We start from the raw sequence: 19,472 nt of genomic DNA on the forward strand, positions 1-19,472 counted from the left end.
CGTCCCCGTGTCTCAGTTTCCTCACCCGTGGCTGCCAGCACGAGATGAGATTACGCAGGCAGTAGGTCATGAAGCAATGGCCCTTTTATTGCTCCATCCCCGTTAAGCAAAAGTGGGAACTCTCAGAGATGGGAAGCCCTGAAGGGTCACTGTCGCTCAACCTAGTCTGGTGGCAGGCTTCCCCTCCCCGACCTGGGGCTCCAGGCCCTGTTGGGTGCTGTCTCCCTGTGGCCCCCAGGCCTCAGGCCTCCACCTGGAAGGGAGGCTGTCTCCTGAATGGGCTGTGTAATGGAGTCTCCTCTCTCTTCAAGGCCTGTGTTCTGCTTGGGGCCCCAGTAGGTGGACAGACATGTCTCAGGAGGGGCTGCAGTGGGGCTCCCACACCAAGGACCTTGGCCTCAGCCCCAGTAGCTGGGGGCTTTTCTAGAAGGATGTAGAAGAAGCCAGCTCCATGTCAGGCTTGATGCCATACATGCGAGGGGTGAACCCTGGGGCCTATGCAGGGCTGGCACAGGAGAAGGCTCCCCTCAGGGAAAAGGCCCATCAAGGTGCCAGTCCCCAGGCTGGGGGTGCTCCTGGGGCCAGCCTGGAGGTGGAGGCCCGCTTGATGGTCCTGGAGCTGTGGGCCATGGGCCAAAGCCAGGATTGGGTGCCTGTCCCCGGGCTCCATGTCCAGCTGCCCGTAGTGCCTGCTCAGGGGAGGGCTTGGGCCTGCAAGAGGCTCCAGGTTTGTCTGCACGACCTCTTAGCTGAAAGCTGGCCTGGGTATCCTCGTAGCATGTCTGTGGGTCTCCCGGGGAGAGCTGCGGTTGGCAGGGAGAGGCTGGTGGGGGGCAGAGGAGACAAGCCACCCCCAGCCAGGAGAGGCCAGAGGAGGCTGGAGTCCTCCAGGGTGTGATGAAAGAAGCCCCACCCTCGGCAAAGAGGAGCCCCCCAAAAGGAGGCCCGCTCGGAGGGTGGGGAGGGGGCTGGCGGCTTCTTGTGGTTTGGTCAGAGCCCTGGTGGGGACGACCCCCAGTGCCTGGGAGGCCCCCCCGCACCGGGTGCTGACCTGGAGTCCCCGGGAGGCCTTTGTGGTCACCTCTCTCCCAAGGGCACCGGCCCTGGGCCCGGAGATCCGGGTGGAAGTAGTGTGGGATGTGTGTCGGGGTCTGAGAAGTTTGAACACGAGCCCACTGCGGGGAATGGGGCCCAGCCAGTGAGCCCCTACTGCTCGATGGAGGAGTGCCCCTGAGGCCAGCTGCCTGGGACCCTCCACAGAGCTCTGTGCGGAGCCTGGGAGTGTCTGGAAAGGCCTTCACCGAGGGGCAGGGAGCCGAGCACGGAGTGGGAGCTGGCTGTGATCATGGCCCTGCTCTCACACGACCAGGAGGAGCTAGACGTCCAGGCCCAGCCGGAGCCCAGGGGCAGGCTGGGGCGAGGCCAGCACCCCCGCCAACCCCCTCGAGCCTGCAGCCAGCAAAGCTCACTCAGGCCCGTCCATGGGGCAGAGAAGATCCAAGGGTGGCAGACGGTTGAGGAGAGGCCCAGTGCCCCGTGCCCAGCACCAGGGCACAGATAACTGCAGCCAGGACCAGCCAGAGGGATCCAGCCCGGGAGGCTTCCCCAGACTGGTAAGTTGCGTCTGAGAGGTCGGGATGGAAGGGCTTGGCTAGTCTTAACACACCGTCTTGGCCGTGGAGATTAATAGAGGTTAAGCTACAGAGGCTCTTAATGGACATTAACACCCATTTTATACATGAGTAAACTGAGACCCAGTATGTCAGGAAAGAGAAAATGAACTATGTCTGTTGGTGTCTTGTGAGGGTTCATTATCTCTTGGAGTTGGTGAATCCTAGGTTCAGATTTGCCTGTCCACTTCCTAGCTGAGTGACCCTGGGATATTTTTTAACCCGAGTTTCCTCATCTGTACAAAGGGGATACTGATTGGGGCGCCTGGGTGGCTTAGTCGGTTAAGCGTCCGACTTTCGCTTAGGTCATGATCTCGTGGTTCGTGGGCTCGAGCCCCGCGTCGGGCTCTGTGCTGACTGCCAGCTCAGAGCCTGGTGCCTGTTTCAGTCTGTGACTCCCTCTCTCTCTGACCCTCCCGTGCTCACTCTGTCTGTCTCTCTCTCTCCCAAAAAACAACAACAACAACAACAACAAAAAACAAAGGGGATATTGATTCCAATTTAAGAGAAGGTTGTGTTAAGAACTACACGAGATGATGGTGTAAAATAATGCGTCTAGCACAGCATAAGGCACGAAGTGAATTACTTAATTGATATTAAATTTGTGTTTCCTTTAGTGTCAACAATAACCCTAAAAGATAGGCATTAGCTACGTGGTTCCAGATGGGGAAACTGAGGCTCGGGGCAGTTAACAAACTCCTCCAAGCTCACACAGCAAGAGAGTCAGTGCCCAGCCTTTCCCCTGTATTCATGACTCCTCTCTCTATTGTTCTTTAGTGATCATACTTGTTATTTTATTAATAATCGTGGCTAACATGTTTCCACCCCAAAGGCAGAAGGTGACCTGATTTTGGTGTATATTCTTTGGTGGAAGGTTTATCACATTCATTGAATATGTATTATGTGCTATAGGTACTTTTGATTTAATATTCCCATGAAGCCCAGAGAGGTAAGGTAACTGGCCCAAGGTCACACACGTGGTCATTGACGGAGCCAGTGGGGTATAAACCCTGGCAATCTGTTCTGTACCACCTGTTTGTGCAGCTTCTGTGTTGGCATCAAAGTAGTCATGGTATCTGGCCTGCTTACCCCGTGCTGGCAAGCACTTTACCTTCCTAACAACCCTATGAAGTAGGTGCTACTGATCTATACCCATTTTAGTGATGTGGACACTGAGGCTCAGAGAGGTGACATAACTACTAGCTCAAGGCCAACCAGCAAGTTAGTAGAACTGGGATAGGAACACATGAGCTGCTGTGACTTACCGGTGTTTGGTATGATAATTGCATTGGAATGCTGTTACATTGTTTTTGTAAACATCGCTCAAAAACAATTTTTAATAAAAAAAAGACCAGTACGTGTTTATCATAGAAAATGAAAACAAAAAACCCCATGATGCCAAGTGTTTGGTATGTCCTTCCTCTCGTCTTTTTCCTGTGCATACGTATCTTTTCTTTATCTAGAAATGGGATCAGATGTCAGATGTATAACTCAGCTTTGTCGGTATTTTTTAAAAAGTTCACAGTTGGGCTGTCTGGTTGGCTCAGTTGGTAGAGCAGGTGACTCTTGATCTCGGGGTCGTGAGTTCAAGCCCCACGTTGGGTATAAAGCTTACTTAAAGAAATTTTTTTTCACAATTAATTTGTTAACACAGCAAGAGGAAGTCCCTTTGAATGTTTCCAGGCCCCATGGCCTGTTACTGGCTGGAGTCCCCTCCGGTCTCCCTACGATGAACATCTACATCTACATATCGTACATGTCTAAGTAATCTTATAAATGCTTTATTGTTTTGGGGTTTGTGCTTTGTTTAATTTTCAAGCATTATAGTGTTTGGAGATCTTTCCAAGTTGGTACTTATCCGTTTCCTGAATCCGTGCTTTTCCTGAGCCCTGGATCCTAGCGAGCTGCAGACTTATTTGTTACAGCCACAGGCGCTGCCAGGACCCGAGGATGGGCTGGGGCTTCCTTTTCTCATTTCCGACTGCTGTCGTGCAGTTAAGAGTACGGAGCCTGGAGGCTGACACACTGGCTTTGCCACTGTCCGAATGACCTGGGGAAGTGGCTTTACCTTTCTGAGCATTCTGTCTTCATCTGCAGAAGGGGGATGTTAAAAGTACTTACCTGAGACGGGGGTGGTGGGGAGCGAATGAAATGACACGTGTTTGGCATTCAGCACAGCGCCTCCCACGAGGTAAACACTCCAAGATGTTACCTGTCATCGACATATACAGTGCTGAGCTGTTCTAAGTAACGCCAGGGTGAACGTCCCCATGCATCTGGTTTCTCCCCATTTCAGATGATTTATTTGGGCCAGATGCCTGGAATTGGGATTCCGGGGCCTGAAGCCATTTTGAGGGAACTGCTTGAGCTCAGTGGTGGCGCCAGGTGCCCACCTGCCTTGACTGGAAGCAGCCCACAGCCGCCTCCCCCTCCAGGCCCCATCCTTGACTCAGCCGGACAGCTTCCCAAACAGCCCATTGCTATGGCAACCGGTTCCCAGCTGCAGGAGAAGAATTGAGAGGAGGCTGTGACAGGGACGGATGGGTGGCTGAGGTCAGGGCTGAGTGGGGTACGGGCAAGCGTGGGCATAGCGTCCAGTCCAGTCTGGGCCCCTTTCAGAGACCTAGCACCTTCTGGAGGTAGCCCGGCTCGTGCTGGGGACACGATTCGTCTCTGCTAACTTTAGATGGGAGATGGGAGATGGGAGATGTCTGTTCTCTGAATCATAGCTGCCTCCTCTATGAAACGGGGATCTGGTATGAGAGGCTGGCTGTGTTGTGTTCTTCTGGTGTGAAATACAGACTCTTGGAGGACTGTCACTGGGTGGGGTGAAATGCCTTTTTCTTCTTTTGAGTCCTGCAGTGGTCAGTGAGGCCTGGAGCTGCTTTGCGGATGGAATAGCACGTGACGTGGGGAAGGCAGCTCTGCCGCCACCCCCCACCCGTCCATCTGTCCACCACAACCAGGGAGGCACAGAGAGCCTCTGCCTCCACCCAGGTGTCTGGGCTCAGGTGCACCGTCTGCAGCTGCCAAGTGTCAGGAGATGTGTGAGAGAGAAGCATGTCTTTCTAGCAAGTGGTAGCTTGAGAATAGCTCTTTTTATTGAGTGCTTACTGTATACCGGGAACTTCACATAATGCTGTTGTCTCATATTTAAGCCTCACAGTAGCATTAAAAGTTAGTGGTAAGGGGCACCTGGGTGGCTCAGTCGGCTGAGCATCTGACTTCGGCTCAGGTCATGATCTCACAGTTTGTGGGTTCAAGACTCCCATCAGGCTCGGTGCTGACAGCTCAGAGCCTGGAGCCTGCTTTGGAGTCTGTGTCTCCCTCTCTCTCTGCCCCTCCCTGGCTCATGCTCTGTATCTCTTTCACACAGAAATAAATAAACATTAAGAAAAAACAACCCAAACCAGTTTCCTTTAAAATAAATGAATAAATAAATAAATAGTGTTAATACTCCCCTCTGCGATTCAGAGAAGTTAAGTGACTCAGTCAAGGTCACACAGCAAGTAAGGAGGCCAGTATTTGAATCCAAGCCCATGGGATTCCAGAGTCTGTGCTCTCAGCCAGGCTATGGGGTTTGGATTTTTATGGGACTTTATTATAATTTGTTTAACAAGCAGAGGGCCTCTGCCAGGGATCTCATGGTCCAGTGGGGGCCAGTAAACAGGTAACTAGAGGTAGGGACTGAGGCCCAGCAGAGTTANTGTTCAGGAGGCAGAGAAGGTAAGAAGGACATCTCAGGAAGAGAGCAGAGCATGGGCAAAGGTACAGAGTCAGGAGGCAGCTTGGAGGGTTACAGGAGTGGAGCTGTAGACGGGGCGGGGGTCTAGAGGGGAGGAGTGAGGTGGGGAGACCGGCAAGGACAACGTTGCTTGAATGGAAGCGGAGAGACTTAAGTGCGGACAAGTATCAGGAGGGGCTCTCTCAGGCCTGAGCCGAGGAATCTTAACATCAGCATTTATGCAGAAAGCGTGCTGTGTTCCTGGTACTGTTCTAAGAACCTGGAATAAGAATGGTCCTTGCATCTGCCCTGTGAAGTAGATAACTGGTAGCATCCCCATTTTACTGATAAAAAAACTGAGCCACAGAGAGATGAAGTAATTTCCCCAAGATTATACAGATCCTAGCTGTTGGCAGTAAGTGTCCCGTTGCATGAATATGCTGTGATTTATTTATTGACGCCATATGGACATTTGGGTTGTTTGAATTTTTTTTGGTTTTACATCTGGTGTTGCTATGATGAACAGTTCTGTATATGTTTCTGGGTGCGTATGAGCAAGAGTATCTCCATGGAATATTCCTGGGAGTGGAATTGCTAGGTTATAAGGTATACACATCTTCAACTTTCCTTAAACAATGCCAGATGTTTTTAAAAGTGGCTAAAACAGTTTATACTCCTACCAGCAGTGTACACATTCCAGGAGCTCCACATCTGCACCAACACCTGCTATTGTCAGACTTCCATTTTTGCCACCGTGGGAATATGTTCTGGTGTCTCAGTGTTGTTTCAATTTTTATTTTCATTTTCCTGTACTAAGGAGAGTCTTTTCGTACATTTTGGCCATTCCTGTTAAGTCTTTTGCCAAAACAATTTTTGTTTTGGTTGTTTAAGTTTTCCTTTAAATATTTTTTTAAATGTTTTTAAAATACATTTTTGAGAGACAAGGAGAGAGTGAGAGAGAGAGAGAGAGCGCGCGCGCAAGCGCATGTGTGCACGTGTGCGCACACAAGTGGGGGAGGGGGAGAGACAGAGGGAAACACAGAATCCAAAGCAGGCTCCAGGCTCTGAGCTGTCAGCACAGAGCCCTGCCCAGGCAGGGCTTGAACTCACAAACTGAACTGTGAGATCGTGACCTGAGCCGAAGTCGGAAGCTTGACTGAATCACCCAGGTGCCCCTAACTTTTCCTTTTTGGACTGTAGGACTTCTTGATACGGTTTGGATACTATCCCTTTGTCAGTTCTATGTTTTGCAAACAAATCCTCCCAAAACATTGCTCATATTTTACTTGTCTTATAGTGCCTGTTGATGAGCAGAAATTCTTAATTATTGAAAAGTGTTTTAGTTTTAGTAAAATTAACCATTTTAACCACATCTAAGTATACAGCTTGGTGGCGTTAAGTACATTCACACTGTTGTACAGCCAATACCACTGTCCATCTCCAGAACTTTTTTCATCTTTCCAAACTGAAATTCTGTATCCATTAAATAATAACTCCCCATTCCTTTCTTCCCCCAGCACCTGATAAGCACTGTTCTACTTTCTGTCGCTATGAATTTGACTATTTATACCTCATATAACTGTAATTGTACAAGATTTGTCCTTTTGTGACTGGTTTATTTCACTTAGCATAATGTCTTCAAGCTCCCTGTTGTAACATGTATCAGACAAAATTCCATCCCTTCTTAAGGCTGACTAATACTCTGTTGTATTGCCTAGAGTACATTTTGTTTATCTGTTTATCTGTCAGCGGACACTTAGTTTGTTTCTACCTTACAGCTATTGTGACTAATGCTGCTAGGAACATTGGCATACAAACGCCTATTCAAGTCTGTGCTTTGTTTATTTTTTAATTTTTTTTAACGTTTATTTATTTTTGAGGGACAGAGAGAGCATGAGCAGGGAAGGGGCAGAGAGAGAGGGAGACACACAATCCAAAACGGGCTCCAAGCTCTGAGCTCTCAGCCCAGAGCCCGACGCGGGGCTCGAACCCACGAACCGGGAGATCATGACCTGGGCAGAAGTCGGCCGCTTAACTGACTGAGCCACCCAGGAGCCCCAAGTCTGTGCTTTCAATTCTTCTGTGTCTACTATGCTGAGAAGTGGCAGTTGAATCAAGTGGAATTGAAAAGATGGAATTGCTGGAGAAATTCTCAATTTTCTAATTTATCATTTCACTTATGTGATATATTAAAAAAAATCTTTTAGGGGTGCCTGGCTGACTCAGTTGGTGGAGTGTGTAACTCTTGATCTTGAGGGTGTAAGTTTGAGCCCCACATTGGGTGTAGAGGTTACTTAAAAATAAAATGTTAAAAAAAATAAAAAAAATCTTTTCAAGAAATTCCTTTCCTATCACAAGGCGATAAAGATGTTCTTGTACATTGTGTTGTTTTGCCTTTCACACTAAATTCTGTAATGTACCTGGAATTAATCTTTGTGAATGATATGGACTATGTATTATTTTATATGGATACCCAATTATTCCAACACCATTTACTGAAATTTCAGTCCTTTCCCACTTTATGCAGTGCCAGATCTGTCACAAATCAAGTCTCTGTGTGTGGGATTGGTTTTTGGTCTCCCTGTGCTCACCTTGTTCAAAAATTTTCCCTTTGCTAAAATACAATACCTGGGTGGCTCAGTTGGTTAAGTGTCTGACTTCAGCTCAGGTCATGATCTCCCGGTTCGTGGGTTCGAGCCCCGCATCGGGCTCTGTGCTGACAGCTCAGAGCCTGGAGTCTGCTTCAGATTCTGTGCCTCTGTCTCTCTCTGCTCCTTCCCTGCTTGCGCTGTCTCTCTCTCTCAGAAACAAAGAAAAAACATTAAAAATTTTTAAAAATATACAATATTAATTACAGTAGCTTATTAATAATTCTTGATATCTGGCAAGACATGTCTCCCAACTTTGTTGTTTTCAGGAGGATCTTTACTCTTTGTGTCTTTGCCCTTTCGTATCAATATTATAATATGTATCAGTTTCCACACACATACAAAAACTTGTTGGGATATGGCCTGGAAATATATTGAATCTATAAATAATTTTTGAGGAGCACTAACATCTTTGCAGCATCCTTACAATATGTAAAGATGTACAGTCTTGTACAAATTGTTCAATCCATGAACATGGTATATTCCTTTATTTATTTTGACCACCTTTATTGTATTTCAATAAGGTTTTTTATTTTTTCCATAAAAAATCTTGCATATCTTTCTCAGATTTATTCTTAAATACTGTATGTATAGATAACGTTTTGTTATGGAAAACTTCAAATATATATAAAAGTACACCAAATTGTAAGAAGGGATTGGCAAATTAAGGCCCATGAGTTGGCCCCCTCACCTAGTTTTGTAAATAAACTGGAAAACAGGCACAGCTATTTGTTTACACATTATCTATGGCTAATTTTATGACCCAATGGCAGAGTCGAGGGGTTTCAATAGACACCGCATAACCAGCATCCCTAAAATATTTTCTCTCTGGTTGTCTACAGAAGAAAATTGCCAGCACCTGACATGAAATTGCTTGTACTCATCACCCAACTCTATCAACCATCTGTTATTTTTCCTAAAAGTTGACAATAATTCCTTAATATCACCTAATAGTCAATATCTAAATTTTCAATAGTTTGATAAAGGTAATTATTTTATACTTGGTCTTTTTTTTTAATTTATTTTTTTGGAATCTCTACACGCAATATGGGGCTTGACCTCATGACCCCAAGATCAAGAGTCTCATGCTTTTCCAATTGAGCTAGCCAGGCACCCCTATACTTTGTCTTTTTAAAGACAAAGGGGCAGGCAGAGAGGGGGACAGAGCATCTGAAGCAGGCTCTGCAATGACAGCAGAGAGCCCGATGTAGGGCCCGAACCCATCAACCAACTGTGAGATCATGACCTGAGCCAAAGCGAAGTCGGATGCATAACCGACTGAGCCACCCAGGTGCCCCTAGTTTTGAAGAAGTTAGGTTGTTTGTCCTGTGGCTTACTGCATCTGCATTGTTTGGTGACAGCGATTCCTCTGTCTTCTGTATTTCCTGTGAACTGGTGGTTGAGTCTGGAGTTTTGATTGGGTTGGATTCACAATTTTTGGCCCAGCTACTTTGTAGGTGGTAGTGTGGTTTTTCAATCCAAAACCACATCATATCTGATTATACTACTTAGTATTTTTGGATTACATCATAAAATGGTAACTTTAAAAATTGCAGTTTTGAACTGTGGCTGGTGTATAAACATGCAATTGATTTTGCAGAAATCTTGCCGAACTCTTATTAATTCATATGACTTACCTATTAAGCTTTTTCTTGCTTTAAAAGTTTTTAGTATTTATTTATTTTTAAGACAGAGAGAGACAGAGCACGAGCGGGGGAGGGGCAGAGAGAGAGGGAGACACAGATTCCAAAGCAGGCTCCAGGCTCTGAGCTGTCAGAGCCTGAAACGGGGCTTGAACCCACAAACTGTGGATCACGACCTGAGCCGAAGTCGGACGTTTAACTGACAGAGCCACCCAAGTACCCCTAAGTTTTTGCTTTCTATGTAGACAATCATATCATCTGCAAATAATGACAGTTTTCTTCTTTCTTTGACACTTTTTATATACTCTCTGCCCTCTTCCTTACTGTGCTAGCTAAGACCTTGAGGGTAATGTTGAAAAGAAGATGCTAATAGGGACCCTTGTGTTGTTCTGGACTTTACAGGGAATGTGGTCATCATCTCCCCAGAGATGATGTTTGCCATGTTTTTATATACATGCCCTTTATCAAGTTAAGGAAGCTCCCTTCTGTTCCTGGTTTGCTCATTATTCTGAATGGATAGTACATTTGACCAAATGTGTTTTCTGCATTTTTTGAGATAATAATACGATTTTTATTCTCTAATTTATTATTGTAGTAAGCTTAATGATTTGGGCTTACCATTTTTTAAAAATTTTCTTAAATTTATTTATTATTGAGAGACAGAGCATGAACAGAGGAGGCGCAGAGAGAGAGAGAAGGAGACACAGAATCAGAAGCAGGCTCCAGGCTCTGAGCTGTCAGCACAGAGCCCGACGCAGGGCCCAAACCCACAAATCATGAGATCCTGACCTGAGCCGAAGTCGGACGCTCACCCGACTGAGCCACCCGGGCGCCCCATTTAGATACTGAGTTTTAAATTCTGACAGTCATTATATTTTTATTTCCAGAAGTTGTGTTTGGTTCCCAATAAGATCTGTTATTGTTTAATATAGTTTTCCCTTTCACTCATATGTTTGGCTCCTTCTTTTATTTTGTTGAACATAGTACACATATTCTGTATTCTAGTCTGATAAATCCAGGATCTAAAGCTCTTTGCTCGTTAGATTCAGCTGCCTGTTGTCCAGCCTCATAATGCTGGTGTACAGACCCCTGAGACAAGGACCAGTCAAAAAGTTTCAAGCCAGGGAAGGCTATTCTTAAAATCTTTCCTGCTTTCCTTCCCAGATGTCCCGTTTTCTCCCCTCCCCCCCCCTTTTTCTCAATTTACTTTTTTTTGAAAGGCTGATTCATTCCCATGGTTTAAAAAAAAAAGTGAAAAGTTTCCTTTCCAGCTCCCTGTCCCTTTCCTACCGGCAGCCTCTGTTTTTAGGTTTGTGGATACTTCCAGAGATATTTCATGCAGATTCAAGCAAATACAACTTTAAAAATTCTTTTTTAACGCAAATGGTAGCACACTACACATATTGTTCTAAACTCGCTTTTTTATTTAAAACTTATGTTTCTGATTATAAAAGAAATACGTGCTCATTTTGAATCACATAAATACCCAAGTGTCTACAAGCAGAAAGTGAAAGTCCCTCTAGAATTTCATTCCCCAGAGATAACCTCCATTATGCGTCTATAAATATATATTTACATAAATGGGCTTATGCAATAGATACTGCTCTGTAACCTATTTTTTTGTTCTCCAAATAATATGTCTTGACATCTTTCCGTGAATCTTCCCACGTCTGTCAGTGCTGTCCACACAGCGCAGCCATTCAGTGCCTGGGCTTGAGTGAGACAGAAGTAGGCTCTAATCCTAGTTCTGCGGCTTAGTAGCTGTGGGACTTTTCATATCCTCTCTGACCCTCAGTTTTCCTCCTCTGTAAAATGGGGATCGAAATAGTACACACCTACTGGTGTTGATCCGAGACCTTAGTAAGATTATGTGTGATGTGCTTTCTTCAGTCTCTGATGAATGGTAGTTTTTATTATGACTCGTTTTCTTTTTAATGTTTATTTTTGAGAGAGAGAGAGAGAGAGCTCGCCAGGGGAGGAGCAGAGAGAGGGGGGGTCAGAGGGACCAAAGCAGGCTCTGTGCTGACAGCAGAGAGCATGATGCGAGGCTTGAACTCAAACCGTGAGATCATGATTTGAGCTGAAGTCAGATGCTTAACCGACTGAGACACCCAGGCGCCCATGACTCCCTCTTTTTAATGGCCGCTTAGAATCCATAGTATGCTCTATCACGGTCTATTAACCATTTCCCCTTTTGATGGACATTGCTGGGTACTCATTGGGGTTTTTGCTTGTTTGTTTTTTGCTAATCCAGTGAACACTGAACATCTTTCACACCTTTTGTGTGTGTGTCTTCTTGTGAATTACCTACAGTGGGGTCACTGGTCCTCTGAATCCTAATCTCTGCATCTTTTCTCTCCAAGGAGGAAATGAAAATGCCCCATGGGGTGAAGCATGTGTGTTATGTAGGTTTTTGCGTTTTATTACCACTCTTCTTCCTCTCCTCGCATCTGGTGGGGTGGGAGGGGTCCTCCACAGTAGAGGCAGTCCCAGCCCCCCTGGCCTGCTCTTCTCCAGAGCACTCTAGTGCTCCCCATTCCCTGTGATGCTGAACCCCAGACATCCAGTGTCCCCCACACTTCGGAACCTGGCCATTCGTGATAATTCATTCAGAGATTAGATTCCAGCCGCATCTACTTTTACAGTAGTTCTCCATGGTTTGCAGTAAGTTAAAAGAATCTAACCTACTTGTAATGGGATAAAGGCCTAAAGTAAGAAAGAAAAGGGGGAAAAAGGAGAAATCTTGGTATGACAGCCTCTCATTCTACCAATCCTGGAAAGGTAGAGCTGCTGGACCCAAAGTTAATGCTGAGCTTCCTGGCAGCCAAAGTAAAAAGGGGAACAAGATAGATTCTATAGCTCATAAGAAGCCCCAAATCCATTTTGCACCTTGAGATACTCATAAAGGGCTGGGGCTGAGAGGGGAAGGTGAGACGATAGAATGAAGACAGACTCGTCTCCTGGGACAGAGGCCGTGCAGTCAGCAAAACATTTCTCGAATGCTACTTTAGGCCTTTTCTAGGCATTGGGACCAGGACATACATAGTCTCTGTCCTCATGTTGGCCTATGGCGCAGTGGGGGAGAGTGACATTAAAGAATTGCAGGTGAAGTGGGCGCTCCAAAGGGCCTGCACTGTTCAGCTCTCAAGTGCTTTTCTTCCCCGGCAGCTTGGTTCCGGGGTGCTGATCCGCCTCCTGGGGGCCATCAGCTGTGGTCAGGCAGGGGGGCCACAGCACCCCAAGCTGGAGGCTCTGGAGAACATGATGGAGGTCAGCGTGGTCTCACCTGTCCCAAGGTCCAGAAGGAAGGAAAGGCCTGTGGCTCATGGCCCCACTGGATGCCAGGTACGGAACAGGTTCTTTTCTTTTTTTTTTTTAAGTTTATTTTTGAGAGAGATAGAGACAGAATGCGAGTGGGTTGCAGGCAGAGAGCGAAGGAGACACAGAATCTGAAACAAGCTCCAGGCTCCAAGCTGTCAGCACAGAGCCCGACGTGGGGCTCGAACCTACAAGCCGCGAGATCATGACCTGAGCTGACGTCGGATGCTTAACTGACTGAGCCAGTTGGGTGCCCCAGAACAGGGTCTTTGCATAGGCAATGTTACCTAAACCCTGCCGAGGGAGACACTTGCATACCTGCTTCACAGAGATGGCCCTGCCTCCCACACAGGTGATGTGACTTGCTCCGGGGCACACAGAACATACTAGCCAGAGACAGGTGTGAGCCCCACTTGGCTGGCTGGGGGGGAGGTGCGCTGTCTGCTCTTTCTCCTGCGCCACTGAGTTCAGGAGTATGGCTAGAGCAAGGCAGGGGCTGAGCCTCCAGGGCATTTTGGAGAGGGGACAGTCGCTGACCTTTGTTCCTGGCCGACCAGCGGATCTTGCCATCCTAAGGTCTTCTAGCCCCCTCCGGAAAGACAGCATGGGCTTCTGGTGGCCTCTGACCTCTTCTGCCATCTGAGGAGTCACTCCTTTCCCCTCAGGGGATTCCCCCCCTTCTCCATGTCCTCTTTCTCTTGCAGGAGGGGGCTCCTGTCCCCTGTGCCGAATGGCCGGGGTGAGTGCTCCTTCCCCTGCCCATGGGGAGCACAGGTCAGGGAGAAGGTGGGGAGGCGGTTGGGGGAGCAGTGGCCCCTGGTGCCAGGAGGCTGCTCCCAGAGTGTGGCCTCAGGTCCTCTTCTGTGTCCCCTCCAGGGCGGCCCAGGGGAGCCTCAAGTGGAGGAGCCCGGGGAACAAGAGGAACAAGACCCGGGAGAGGACTCAGGTGAGGGGCCTCAGCAGCTGCCCGTCTTGCAGGGACTGCTGGGAAGTGGGCGGGGCCCCAGCCCCTGCTAGGACTCTTCCCTCTCACCCCTGCCCCTCCTCCCATCAACCTGAGTCCTTCGCCAGAGGGGTGGAGGCTGCTGGCTGCCTGGGATAGGATCCGAGACATCTCAGGTCCCTGAGATTGAGGGTCATCTCGCCCCCTCCCCTTGCTCCTCGGCATCCCACGGGAGTTCGTGACTCTGTTTCCCCACAGCTCAGCTTCAGCCCCAACAGGAGAAGCTATCTCCGGATATCGGGGTACGGAGCACTGTGGTGCATGCCATGCAGGAGGTGCTGTGGAGTCGGTAAGGCCTCGCTCCCCACTCCCCTGACTTCCACGACATCGTCACAGCTGTCCTCACCTCCCAGGGCCATGCCATGTTCCCCCGGCTTCTAAATATCCGACTAACCCCCTGTTGTAGCAGTGAGGTCACCTGCCGGTGCAGCGAGCCGGCGGAGAGCTGATGCTTGAACCTGAGTCTCTCTGGCTTCAAGGTCATGCTCTCCCATAAAACCACGGCTGCTGCTCACGTCCTTGTGGGCGTCACCCACAGCGAATGCTTCCAGATACAGTGAGCCTGTGTTGGGAGCATCTCAGAGATCCGAGCCCAGAGCTCTCATTTACAGCGGCGAGACCAAGGCTCAGAGAGGGTAGAACTTTGCCAAGGCCATACAGCAAGTCCGTGGTGGAGTCGGTGTTCTGTTCAGGCCCAGGGCTCTGTCCCCTGCCTGACGGATGCTTTACCCTTCCCCCCAGGCTTCCTCCATCCCAGTTGCACTGGGCCAACGATGGAGATTGGGCTGAGCAGTCAGATCTTGCTTTGCCACTGGTCATGTGGCCTTGGGCAAGCCACATATGTTCTCTGAGCTTCACTCACCCCATCTGTAAATGGAGAACGATAGTATTGCTTCCTCACGGGGTGGGGGTGAGAATAAACGTGTGCACATGGGGAAATGCCCAGAAGGGAAAGTGCAGTTGGTCCAGACCCTCTGCTCCATCCTCTCCTCACGGGCTCAGAGCCGTGGTCTCCGCCTTGGCCTCCCGCAGCCTGCAGGAGCTCCCAGACCTGGCGCTGAGTGAGGAGGCCGTGGAGGGCATCGCTGCCGACATCGAGACAGCCCTCTTCGACCTGACGCAAGCCACCAACTGCCGCTACAAGACCAAGTACCGGAGCCTGCTGTTCAACCTGCGTGACCCCCGCAATCCGGTGCGCTGCGCTTCGGGCTAGGCCACGCCCTCCCTCGGAGGCTTGAAGCCCCCTTGGCAGGATGTTGGGGTGGGGGGGCTTCCGGAGCAGTGTGGTGCAGCTCCCACGCCTGTCCCTGCAGGACCTGTTTCTCAAAGTGGTTCAGGGAGATGTCACCCCCCACGGCCTGGTGCGGATGAGCTCAACCCAACTGGCCCCCCAAGAGCTGGCCCGCTGGCGGGACCAGGAGGAGAAAAGGGTGAGCTGTTGGGTGAAGGCAGGATAGGTGATGTGGGAGGGACCCAGGGAGGGGATGGCCCGAGGATGCAGCAGGACAGACAGAGACAGAGTGAGGTGGATGGTGAGATATGGAGGGCACGAGACAGAGAGAAACAGAAAGGAGGAAGTGGAAAGCAGTCAGCAGGGAGAGTCAGAGAGACTCTCTCCACCAAAAACAAAAAAAAAACAAGGAAAAGAGACAGAAACGGAAAGGGGTTGGGGATGGAAAGCTTGGTCAGGTGATACCCTGAGAGGTGTCATGTGTCATCTTCCGCTTGCTTTTCTGTGGAGCTGGGGGCAGGGGTGGGGGTACTGGGGATGATGGTCCGAAGTCTGGAGTCCAGGATTGTCATCCACCATAGATGGGGGTAGACCCCCTGGGCTTCCTCTGTTTCCATCTCAGCCTCAGAAGCCCCAGAAAAGGCTGGAAGTCTTCCTGGTGCCCCAGGCTGGGTGAGGGACCCCACAGCCCTCGCGCTTCACAGTCATGTCCCCGTATACCCTGTGTCCGTGTGTCTCTTCCTTCCTGGGGACTGCTCAGGGACAGGGAAGGTGTGGGCACTGAGCTGGCTTTGGGGGATGCTTGCCCAATGCTTGCTGGTGGCCCGTGAGAGAGAGGGAGCTGATCTAGGGAGTAGGCCAGTGGGGTAGAGTGGGGTACTGAGGCCCCTGTTCTGGAAGACACTGGGCTGATTAGATTCACCTAGAATCCACTGGGTGACTCTGTCCACTATAGTCTGAGTTTCTGTGCAGGAGCCTGGGGGGGGGGGGACCAGGAGCACGAACAGCTGCATACCTCGTAGGGGGGAGTCCAAAACAAAAGCGTGTGCCTTTTGCTCAACGACTATGAAGAATTTCAAGATGGCGGCCACACGACATATGGGGCCCCACTGATGTGCAGTGCCCTCTGCAACAGCATGGAGCCCTCGCCCATGAAGCCAGCCCTGCCAGGGAGGATGGGACGTCCTCCAGGCCTCCAGGAAACATTTCAGAGAGGATGACACTGATCAGCAATAAGAATGACAGGCAGCATTTACTGTGAGCCCGGCTCCAGCCGAGCGTTCTACATACAGTTTAACTTAATGCTCTTAATTCAATTCCTAGAAAACAGAGAAATGGAGGCTCAGAGCAGTGAAGTGCTTGCCCAAGACCGCACTACCTTGAGGGTTTCTAGTAACGACCCAGCTGGCGCCCCAGAGCCTGCACTCTTTGGACTGCACTATACTCTTCCCGGGACAGAGGCTGGGGTCCAGTGGGAGGCAGCATGGACTTATGCAAGGGGGTGAAGTTCGGGAAGGCTTGCTGGAGGAGGCAGGGCTTGAGCTTGGAGGGTGGATGAGTGGAATACGGGAGCAGTAGGGCTGAGGGCAGAGGGCCCGTTAGGGAAGGGAGACGGTGGAAGCAGAAACGTGAAGGCAGAGGAAGAGGAACCACAGGAGAGGGGCCACATGGGAGGAATGTGAACACCTGGGCTGTTGGTGGCCCGAGACCCCCCTGACCTGGCTGCGTTTGGGTGGCTTGGCCCCTGCCAGGGCCTGGAGATCATTGAGCAACAGCAGAAGGAGCCGTGCAGCCTCCCGGCCTTCAAACTGACCCACAAGGGTGAAGTTGAGATCGTGCGGGACGTGGACCAGACGCTGACCCTAGAGGATCTGGTGGTAAGCGACAGATGTGGTGCTGATGGGGCTCATGGCCAGGGTCCCGCGGCTCGCCTCAGCGGCTGGGGGGGCCTTGAGCAAGTCACCTGACTACTGTGAGGCCCAGGGTCTGCTGTGAACGAGGCGATGATCGTTGCTGCAGCCCCGCGGGGCGGACCTGTCTGTGCCTTCTCGGCGCCGATCCCCTCCTTCTGGCCTAACGCAGGTGGTGGTAAGTCTTACCCTGCAGCTTCCCCCAGGCTCAGCCTTTCCCACCAGATCCCTGGTTGGGAAGCAGGAGGGCCACACTGAGGCGGTGACGGTTTTTGGATGTGAGGAACAGAGCCCTACTCTCTGGTGGCGTGGTGGGGCTTAGAGGCGCTCTGGGCCAGCAGATACCCCGCCTGGAGCCCCTCTTGTCACCGGGGATCTGCTCCGTCCTCAGGTCCCTCCTGCTCCTTCCTCTCCATTGTCCCCCATCTTACATGTGGCCTGACATGGTGGCTCAGCAGCCCTCAAATCAATGAGCTCATCAGCTCAGCCTCCCGCAGACAACTGGAAGTCCCCCTTGGCTTAGTTCAGCCACTCTCGGGAGACCTCTGTGCTCTGCCTGGGTGTCCAGTGGGTCAGAGGTTCACCCGACTCTAATCAGCTACATGTCCAGGATGGACACTGCGGGCCCCTAGAGCCACGTTCACTGGGGAAATGGCAGTGAACATGACAGATGAAAATTCCTGCTCCCCCACACTCTGCACACCAGTAACCAGGACAGCCTCCAGAACGGCAGCCTGTGCAGGAAGTAGCCTGTGTCCCCTGAACAAACTGAACACAAGCATAGAGGGAGGAACTAGAAGACCCAGAAAGAAGTCCTCACTGGGGAGAGAAGGGCAGAGTAGGGGAGGGGAGAATAGCACATAATCACATCTTACTCCTTATCGGGCACCTGCTAAGTGGCCATTTTACACACAGCCTCATTCAGACCTCACAGTGACCCACAGGGTAGATGATTCCAGCTTCCTGGATAAGGAACCTGAAGCCCTTTGCCCAAGGTCACTTAGTTGGTCATGGGGGAGCTGTGATTTGAAGCTGACTCCAAAGCCTGTGCCTTGGTGCTACTCTTGAGGCAAGAAGAGAGTTTAAAAATCTTTAAAAATCTTCCTAAAGAAATGTTGCTGTGTGTTTTTAAATTTTTTTAATGTTTATTCATTTTTTGAGAGGCAGAGTGAGTGGGGGAGGGACAGACAGAGAGAGAGAGAGAGAGAGAGAGAGAGAGAGAATCCGAAACAGGGTCCAGGCTCTGAGCCATCAGCACAGAGCCTGATGTGGGGCTCGAACCCACAAACCGTGAGATCATGACCTGAGCTGAAGTTGGCCACTTAACCAACGGGGCCACCCACGTGCCCCAACGCAATGGTTATTATTTTTTTAAAGCTATTTCCATTATGAGGGACAAAGGTGATTTAGCAGTGGGCATTGAAAGTCTTTAAAATGTTCATTCTCCCTGATTCTGACCCCTGCTTCTAAGACCTTGTCCTAAGGACATAGTTGAAAGTTTAGGAAAATACTTTCTGCCTGAGGATGTCCTCAGTACTGTTTGCAGTGGTGAAGATCTGGGGACGACCCCACCATCCACTGTGCACGACAGTCCATGGTGTGTAGGGTCCCTGTGTCTACGGCCGGCATCTCCGTTATAATTCATGGACACGGTGAGAATGTAGGGTGAATATTTGATCCCAGCCATTTTAGTCAAAGAACCCCCAAAGCCCTGTGTATAGAAAAACTTCCAAAGAGAGGCGCCTGGGTGGCTTAGTTGGTTAAGCCTCCAACTTTCGCTTAGGTCGTGATCTCGCAGTTTGTGGGTGCAAGCCCCGCGTCGGGCTCTGTGCTGACTGCCAGCTCAGAGCCTGGAGCCTGTTTCAGAGTCTGTATCTCCCCCTCTCTCTGACCCTCCCCTGTTCACGCTGTCTCTCTCTATCCTAGAAATAAATAAAAATATTAAAAAAAAAAAAAAAAGAAAAACTGTCCCAAAGAATACCCAGGATACCAGCTACTGTCTCTGACTAGTGGGACAAGAGGTGATTTGGGGGTAATTTCAAATTTTCTTTAACAAGTTCGTAGCACATTTGTAACAAAAGAACGTATTATTTGGAAAAATGAAACCATATCCTTGAGGCTCCCTGGTCATAGAGGCTGGCTTCCCTAGTGCCTTCCCAGCCCACCCCTCTCTCTCCTCCTGTGCCTCCTAGGGACCCATGGTGTCCGTAGATGGTAGCACACTGGCCCTGCCTGCGACATCAGAGGACACCACGAAGCAGCGAGAGGACACCACGGAGCAGCACGAGCACCATTTCTTGGACCCGAGCTGCCACATCTGCATGG

General features: G+C 49.8%; 1 protein-coding gene across 1 annotated transcript in view; it reads left to right on the forward strand.

Moving 5' to 3' along the window:
• Positions 1-349: 349 nt before the first annotated feature.
• The window catches only part of SPOCD1 (SPOC domain containing 1), a 22,912-nt gene continuing 3,789 nt past the window's right edge, over positions 350-19,472 (forward strand). The window contains 15 exon segments of the mRNA XM_077763537.1: positions 350-829; positions 831-936; positions 939-1,205; positions 1,208-1,355; positions 1,357-1,422; positions 1,424-1,613; positions 12,049-12,090; positions 12,854-13,030; positions 13,708-13,746; positions 13,880-13,949; positions 14,205-14,295; positions 15,039-15,198; positions 15,320-15,436; positions 16,989-17,114; positions 19,340-19,471. Of these exon segments, the coding sequence (XP_077619663.1) occupies positions 350-829; positions 831-936; positions 939-1,205; positions 1,208-1,355; positions 1,357-1,422; positions 1,424-1,613; positions 12,049-12,090; positions 12,854-13,030; positions 13,708-13,746; positions 13,880-13,949; positions 14,205-14,295; positions 15,039-15,198; positions 15,320-15,436; positions 16,989-17,114; positions 19,340-19,471 (2,211 nt within the window).

Source organism: Crocuta crocuta, unplaced genomic scaffold (assembly GCF_008692635.1).
Source record: "Crocuta crocuta isolate KB4526 unplaced genomic scaffold, BGI_CrCroc_1.0 scaffold214, whole genome shotgun sequence".
NCBI lineage: Eukaryota > Metazoa > Chordata > Mammalia > Carnivora > Hyaenidae > Crocuta > Crocuta crocuta.